We start from the raw sequence: 9075 nt of genomic DNA, 5'->3' as shown, positions 1-9075 counted from the left end.
ACATATAAAAAAAATTATTTTTATCTAAAATTTTAAACTTGTATTTTTACCTTTATCCTTATTAAATATATGCCACTCATTATCTCTATACAGTAAATTTGTACTCATTATTTCTCATGTACTTGCTTTACAAATAAGGATATAATTCAAAAAATATGTATATATATATATCTTGCACATTTGTTACTTTTAGAAAAAATTGCAATAAGGTCCCACCCAAGGCAATTAAATACAAAAATATCCTTTGAAATCATTAAATTATTCTGAAGTTCCAAGAAATTTCGTTGCAATAAATTTTATTTATTTAATTATCAAATTATCCTTGCTTGTTTTTTTTTTAAAGTCTGTGTTAACAACTGAAAGAGCAATCATTGATAATTTAAGGTATAAGGATTATTAACTATTGCGGCAGGTCTTGACAACATATTTTCTCAACATATGATACTCCTCCGGTCCTAAATGTAAGACCCTTATACTAGTGTGTATAAGGGTCTTATATTTAGGACCGGAGGAGTAAAATGTAATATATGTGTTGTCAATATCTGCTGTGATAGCTACTAATCCTTACACCTAAGTTGTTAATGACTGCTCTTTCAGTTGTCAATGTAAACTTTAAAAAAGGGCAAATTGGTAATTAAACAAATGAATTCTCTGGTAATGAGATCCCTTGGGATTTCAGAATAATTTAATGATTTCAAGGGATATTTTTGTATTTAATTCTCTTGGTTGGGACTTGTTGCAATTTTTTTTAATTTTTAACTAAATTTAACTAATATTTTTAACCGCTTGATTTTAATAGTTATTTATTATAATGAGCAATGAGAGTATGTTATATCAATATGGAATATACAGTAGTTCTCTAGAATTCTTAATTGTGTAAGGATGTTATAGAATTCTCTTTATTTTTTTGGACCAACACTTAAAGGGGGAAAAGTCACTTGATCGAATCGCTATCTAAGTAGTATAATCTCTTATGTAGCGACACTCTCACATACACGCGTCTCACTGATGTCAAGATTAATCGATACAAATGAGAAAATCACACTTACAAGGGAAATTTGTGCAAAAGGACCAAATGAATGAGATATTTGGCTGGAAAGGCCTAGAATTGAACATCCATTATATTGAAGATGTGCAATCGAGTTTCAAGAATCATCAATTGAAACATTCATGAAGATTTTTTAAAGCTCGATTGTATGTTTCGAGAAATACTCCTTCCCAAATATCTCATTCATTTAGTTTTTTTATTTTTTCACAATTTTCCCAACTTATAATTGGGATGCTTTTAGTTTAACTTATTTCAAGTAATTTTGCATAAACATGTAAGAGGAACTTTGTCTCATAAATCATAAAAATAATTCTTTTTAAAGTGTTCCCACTTAATTAGTAAAGTTGTTTAGGATAAACTGTCTTTAGGGATCGTAATTTTTTCAAGCTCCACACAACAAGATTATATTATTGAAGTAATTGAATCAATCTCATTGTAGGCCAATTCTGTTCACTAATTTTTTTTCCATAAAAATAAAGACAAATGAAGAAGAAAGAAAAGTTCCGCTAGTCCACAAACAAGTGGGAAGGGACTTATATAAAGAGGCGAAATGGAGTGGCCATTCTCGCACAATAAGGGGAAGCAAAATGGTAGGCTCAACTATGTTTCACCTTCTTCTTTCGTCTTTTCTGCTCTGCAACTTCTTGCCGCTGCTGCAACCTGCCTATGCCATTAAAAAGGTAAGCAAGCATCATTGGTTTCATAATTTTCGTAAGTATTATATTCTTGTCGTCGTCCTCAACCGCCTTAAACAACTTCATGTTGCAGTCGTACGTTATATACTTGGGATCACATTCTCATGGTCCAAAACCTTCCTCTGCTGATATGGACTTCGCCACAAGTTCCCATTATGATTTGCTTGCCTCCGTCTTAGGAAGGTACGTGCAAGTTTCATGGACATCTGTCACTCATTTTCTAAGAGAACCTTTCTCTCTATACAAAATGTAGATATATGTAACACATTTCCTTGCGATAAAAATTAGAGGGAGTAATTTGGATAAGAAGAGATGAAGAGGTGCACTGTAAGAGAGCCGGGTGATTCAGAAAAGGCGCACCGACACCCCTATAACCCCTGTTTTTCCAATGAAAAGAAAAAGTAACATAAATAAAAATGTGCGTAAAACTTGTTCTATTGCTCATTCTCTCTCTCTCTCTCTCTATGGGTTGTTACGTGGCTATCTTTTTGGATTCTTATTCTAATTTTTATGTCCCCTCTAATTCAATTATTTTGAATGGCTTAATCAATTTTTCTCTTTCTGTAAAGAATCCTATGTGTACGGCACTTATTTCAATGGTCACATGTTTGATTTGACAGCCATGAAAGGGCCAAAGAAGCCATCTATTACTCATACAACCGACACATCAATGGCTTTGCTGCATTACTTGAAGATGATGAGGCAGAAAAGATCAAGAGTGAGAGACTCGTACCCTTATATATCTCATAGATTTATTCAATTCTATATTTTATATTTTATATATTAGGCATTGATAGTGATGATTGATATAAAATGGTTGAAAAATGAACGCAGAAAATCCAAAAGTAGTGTCGGTGTTCTTGGGCCAATCGCATAAGCTGCATACAACCAGGTCTTGGGGTTTTCTGGGGCAAGAAAGAAACGGAAGAGTCAGAGCTGACTCAGCTTTGGTCAAAGGAAGATTTGGTCAAAATGTGATTATTGGCAGTCTTGATACCGGTAATTAAATTATTTGCAAGTGAAATGAAATCTATCTACGTATATTTCTTCTCTATGTCTCCCCGATTCACTAAAGCTATTTGAGTTTCTACAAATCTGCGAACATTCGGGTTCGGCGACTCTAAATGTCTTCTTTGTAATGCCCCCCACATCCTAAACATTTTGCAACAAGATTAATAATTTTCATCATTGTGTTTTATCCTCATACGTTGGAGTTGTTGGATATATGTAGGTGTTTGGCCAGAATCGAAAAGCTTCAGAGATGATGGGTACGGTCCTGTTCCAACGAGGTGGCGTGGAGGATCAAAATGCGAGCTTTATAGTCTGTCTGGCCCAAACAGAACTCTTTGCAACAGGTTTGATCAAAATTTGGGTACAAGTTCAGATAAAGGAAGGATGATTTGTATGTTTTGCTCATGAGTGGCATGTGTGTATGGGCAAAAAATAGGAAGCTGATTGGAGCGAAAGCGTTCTATAACGCGTACCAGATAAAACACGGGAGGGTTACAGGTGGAATTAGCGCACGTGACGTGGTGGGGCATGGGACCCACACTCTGTCGACAGCAGGTGGCAACTTGGTGCGAAACGTGAGCGTTCAGAACAATGGGAACGGAGCCGCCAAAGGAGGATCTCCAAGAGCTCGTCTGGCGGTGTACAAGGTTTGCTGGGGTCTTCACAATGCTGAAGATTGCGTCGATGAAGATACGATTAAAGCTTTTGATCAAGCCATCGATGATGGTGTTGATATTATCTCCGTTTCACTGGGTGGGATTGCCGTTCCGAATGTGAACGATATGTTGACCGATGGAATCTCCATAGGATCTTTCCATGCGGTTTCCAGGGGAATCATAGTTGTTGCCTCCGCCGGTAACGAGGGACCAGAATTTCAGACTGTGGCAAATGTGGCGCCTTGGATCTTCACCATTGCTGCTGGCTCCATTGACAGGGAATTCAGCAATAATATTACTCTTGGTAATGGCCAAATCATTAAGGTTCGTATCGCTTCTCTTCTTCTAATGATTATATATGTATAAATTGACTTTGTTGGTTTCTTCTCTTAAAACTCTCTGCCCATGTATATATATATATAATCAGGGCACAAGTATTGATACAAACTCGAGATCTCAGAGGTTAATTCCTGTGGTGATTGCTGGCAATGCCAGACTTCCTAACGTAACATTTCAGGATGCGTAAGAATGAATTTCACAGTTCATGATGCTCTCTCTGTGTTGAACTGTCAATATAAACATGTACGTACATTTCGGTTGCTCTCTTGCAGTCAGCTTTGCAAAGCTGGAACGCTTGATCCTCGCAAAGTAAGGGGCCGCATAGTAGTATGCCAAAGAGGAAGGAGCCTCAGGCCTGTGGACAAGGGCCAAGAAGCAAACCGTGTACAGGCTTTGCAAATGATTTTGCAAAATGATAAGCAATTGAACACACGTACAGCTGATGTTCAACCTACTGGTACTTCCAACATTCCTTATCCTCCTCCTCCAGATCAGAGTGAGACTAGAAAGAAAAGCCGCTCCTATTTCTCTGGAAACAAGTAATGATTGCACATCTTTCTCATTCGCCAATCCATTTGGGATTGCTCTGAAAATATCCTTAGTAATAGGCCTCCATTTCTAGGTGAGCATATGTTGCAGGAAGCCACTTGCAGCAATGAGTAATGCAAGAACATTTATACCAAAAAGGCCGGCTCCAATAGTTTCTGCATTCTCATCAAGGGGACCCAACATGATTCTTCCCTCAATCCTTAAGGTCATCGAAACATTCTCACACAACGACTCCCCCAGTCATCAGAGTATTGTAATAATTCTTAACGTTTTTTTTTTTTTTAATCTTTTACAGCCTGATGTAACAGCACCAGGTCAGGATATAATCGCTGCTTATTCATCTGCTGCAAGTCCCACAAACCTTGATTCAGATCAACGTCGCTTTGACTATAATGCTTTATCGGGAACTTCCCAGGCATGTCCTCATGTTTCAGGCATTGCTGGTCTAATTAAAAATCGCCATCCTAGTTGGAGTCCTGCAATGATAAAGTCAGCAATCATGACCACTGGTATGAAATATACATTAATCTCCCCCCCCCCCCATTTTTGCGGTTTTTTATTTCTTTCTTTTTGTAACAAAAGTATCAAAAACTATATATTGTTGTAGCAAGCACAACGGATAATACCAATGGACCGATCAAGGACGAACAAGATGGTAGCGTAGCAACTCCATTTCATTATGGCACAGGATATGTCAGACCCAACCTTGCCATCGAGCCTGGACTTGTTTATGATCTCAAAACTTCTGATTACCTCAACTTGTTATGCTTCTCTTTTTACGAGGAAAGAATAATTGAAGCCATTAATTATAATAGGCCATACAAATGTCCAAGGTCTTACAGGCTAGAAGATTTCAACTACCCTTCCATCACATTGCCTTTTCTGGGTGTGAAACCTGTCAATGTTACTCGTATGGTAACAAATGTTGGGCCTCCAAGCACATACACCGTAAATGTGAAACCCCCAACAGGATTTAAGGTTGTTGTTGTTCCACCAACTTTAACCTTTCAGAGGACAAACCAGAAGAAGAGCTATATGGTTATGCAGGCAACACGTTCAGCCAAAACTTTAGAGCCTTCATTTGGAGAGTTGACTTGGAGTGATGGCAAGCATAAAGTGAGAAGTCCTATAGTAATCCCTCCTTGAGAAAATGGCTATGTAGATTTCCATGTTACCAATCCACTGTGCTTGTGTAAAAGTGTGTGAAGCAGTAGTGTTAATTAGTGTGTGCTCAGATGCGTGTGAATGTACTCATCTTTGTCTTGTGACAATAACAAAGCGATGGGTCTATTCGATATATACGCTTTCTGTGAAAAAAAATTATAAAAAGAGTGTGTAATATGCCGTTGGTTTATATTATAAAACTTTGTCATTAACGTAGAATATAATACTTGTCTATGATATGTGATTCTATTCACATTCATATTGTTGCAAATAACATAGCTCGTTTCTCAAAGCTCTATATGTATGGGATTGATGGTCTGGTGGGATGGAGAATAATGGAAGTTGTAAATGACACAAAGAACAAGAAACAATGAAATTAAAGGGATGGGATGGATGAATGAATTATATTTTGCATGGTACAGGATATGAAAAGAGATATAAGCATATACCTTTTCAGTTATTTATTTGGTATGACAAAAATTATGAAAGAATGAAAAGAGATTTATCAAATCACGAAGGAAAGCACTATATTCCATACCGCCCATGCTTGATTATATTGCAACATTGCAATGTATGTGCCAAACATCCTTTGTTAATGGATTCCCTTTTTTTGTTTTTTTTTGTTTAACATTTCTGGGGAGATGCCAAGTGTGGTCACAGTCCTATCATAAGAAATCTTTACAAAATGGGTTCCCCCCCCCCCCCCAAAAGCATACTCGGGATGCTGTGATACTCATGATGATCGCTTTCGCTTGCTTTCAGAAAGAGATTGCTTTTCCAAAAGATAGGAAGTTTCGTAGGTGGGCACATTCCTTTCAAAAGAATATAAAACAAAAGTAAAATAAAAATAATGAAAATTAAATTCAATAGATAATAAAATCTACGAGCATTAAAAATTATGTTGCTATAGCAAGCATACTGGATAACACCAATAGACGGATTCAGGACGAAGAAGATGGTAGCCGAGCAACTCCATTTCATTATGGTACAGGATATGTCAAGCCCAACATTGCAATCGACCCTGGACTTCTATGATCTCAAAACTTCCGATCACCTCAACTTGTTACGCTCCTCTTTTTGCGAGGAAAGAAAAATTGAAGCCATTAATTATAATAGGCTATACAAATGTCCAAGATCTTACAGACTAGAAGATTTCAACTACCCTTCCATCACATTACCTTTTATGGGTATGAAACCTGTAAATGTTACTCGTGTAGTAGCAAATGTTGGGCCTCCAAGCATATAGACTGTAATTATTAAAGCCCCTAGGGGATTTAAAGTTGTTCTTCTTCCAACAACTTTAACCTTTCAAAGGACAATTCAAAAGAAGAGCTATGTGGTTATTTTGCAGGCAACACGTTCAGCCAAAACTTCAAAGCCTTCATTTCGAGAGTTGACTTGGACTGATGGCAAGCACAGAGTGAGAAGTCCTATAGTAATCCCTAAACATGAGCAGGTGGTTATATAGATTTCAGTGTTACCAATAATCCACTTTGTTTGTGTAATAGCTTGTGAGAGGCAGTAGTTTTAATTAATGTGTGCTCAGATGTGTGTCGATGTACTCATCTACGTCTTATTGCAATAATAAAGCGACCAGTCCATTCGAGAGTTACTCTCGCAACTTTCTCAACCACTTCTGATTTTATATGTTACATTTTATATGTTTTTGGTAGCTCCTTGAGATCACTCTTGAAAAATGTGTTTATTCTCCAGAGAAAATCGATGAGCGCACAATAATTATAATATTTCTGTATGAAATCTTACCAAACGTTTGGCATCAAACCTTCATTCAACATCTGAAACTGAGTTGCAGAAGTGGAGAGACCTTGGGGAATCAAAGTTGAGTTGCAAGTGAATAAGACTGCATTATAAGTGAGAAATAATTATAATTATATCAAGTGTGTATGTGTGTGTTTGTGTATAAGTCACGCAATTCAAGATTTATAACATAATAAATTTTATCATATGTATTGATATACCGATGATGATATTCTAAAAATTAGTCTTTAATGTAGCATTTAATATCTATGTACAACATATGTCGTACTATTGGCATGTAAACGGCAAAGCTCTCGCTTCTCAAGCATTGTTATGGGATGGCTCGTCTGGGATATATATGTAGAATAATGAAATTTATAAGTGAAAAAGAAAAATAAAAAAATGAAAAGGCATGGGATGGATGATATGGATTATATCTTGCATGGTATGAAAAGAAATACAAGCTTTTGGTTTTTCAATTATTTCTTTGGTATGAGGCAAAACTGTAAACACCCTATTTTGTTTGGGCCTACAAAAGTAATAATACATATAATAAATAAGAAATCAATAGAAAATAATAATAATAATAATAATAATAATAATAATAATAATAATAATAATAATATCCTCCTTGATTCTTTCTTGGAGACCAAGTTTGAAAATTTGCCCGAAAAAGAAAAATCAAATAAGAACATCTTTTTCATAATAAATGGTAATAAAGTAAAATATAAAATTAAATGCTAATTGGTCTCTAGCTTAGAAAATGTGAGGTAAATACATTAAAGAGGGAAATAGGAAAAATCAATTTAGAAACATACTTTGGAGTCATAATAGTAAAAAATTAAAATAAAAAATTAAAATTAAAATAAAAAATCACAATTTGATGATGATTTGGTGCTTAAATAAGAAGTTATACTATGAGTCATAATGGAGGGAAATTAAAAAAGAAAAGTTAAAGAAAAATTGGAAAACCCTAGGTGGAGCCTATAAATAAGAGAGTAAAGATTAGAGGAAGATGTAACAACTTACTTTTATATATACTAATAGGCTCATTTTAATGTCTGTCAATCACTAACGCCAGGTTTCCGTCGTGGGAAAAGACAGGGAATTATTTTCTTTCCTTTAATATTGGAATCCGTTGATCAAATATTTCAAACCTTCAGATAACTGATGAGTGATTCAATATCAACCCTACTTTCAACTTAATCTATTATTACCTAGAATGATTTTATACTGTGAAACTTCATAATACTATATTAAAAATATAGCAACCATTTTGGTTGATAGCGCATACTTACAGCCGGCAGTGCTCTCCTCCTTATAGAGAACACAAAATAATATTTACATAAAGCAAGTAAAGTTACTTGCCCATATAACATATACAATAGTACAAATATTAACTTATCAAAATATTCTACTTCATAAGTACAGAATATAGTAGGCATCTCTGTTCTTCAATCAGCTCACCTTCTTCTTAAACATCCTCCTTATCCTTCGAGTTACTAGCCTTCGTTGTTCATCATGAATGGGAGGGTGAGATTCTAAAGAATCCCCGTAGTAGTAATTTCCATCAAACAAATGTGCAGATTACATAAAGCATGCAAAACAAGCCAAAGTGGAACATAACCTTGCAAGCTAATGTAATTAAGTATTTATGCGCAATGACAGATAGACAAGTTGAATAAATAATGCGCAAATAATTGGCAAATACTGCCCCATGTCTATCAGCTACACGTGTTCACGGCTAAATAATCCATGCAAGGAATTAAAGATAACATGTTCTCATGCTTTAAATAGCAATATGGCAATCATATACAAGTGTAAGGTAGGAAAGAACTACTACCTGAGCCGCCTC

General features: G+C 35.7%; 1 protein-coding gene across 1 annotated transcript; it reads left to right on the top strand.

Moving 5' to 3' along the window:
• Positions 1-1635: 1635 nt before the first annotated feature.
• LOC114711721 (subtilisin-like protease Glyma18g48580) lies at positions 1636-5560 on the top strand. The gene is made up of 11 exons (XM_028896154.1): positions 1636-1728; positions 1817-1926; positions 2364-2461; positions 2578-2742; positions 2975-3098; positions 3191-3734; positions 3838-3932; positions 4022-4288; positions 4389-4503; positions 4594-4807; positions 4906-5560. The coding sequence occupies exons 1-11, from the start codon at positions 1636-1638 to the stop codon at positions 5442-5444; spliced, it is 2364 nt and encodes a 787-aa protein (XP_028751987.1). The 3' UTR covers positions 5445-5560.
• The last annotated feature ends 3515 nt before the right edge of the window (positions 5561-9075 follow it).

Source organism: Neltuma alba, unplaced genomic scaffold (assembly GCF_004799145.2).
Source record: "Neltuma alba isolate B1F8T4 unplaced genomic scaffold, ASM479914v2 tig00011304_pilon, whole genome shotgun sequence".
Taxonomy (NCBI): domain Eukaryota; kingdom Viridiplantae; phylum Streptophyta; class Magnoliopsida; order Fabales; family Fabaceae; genus Neltuma; species Neltuma alba.
This window is presented reverse-complemented; position numbering and strand designations above follow the sequence as displayed.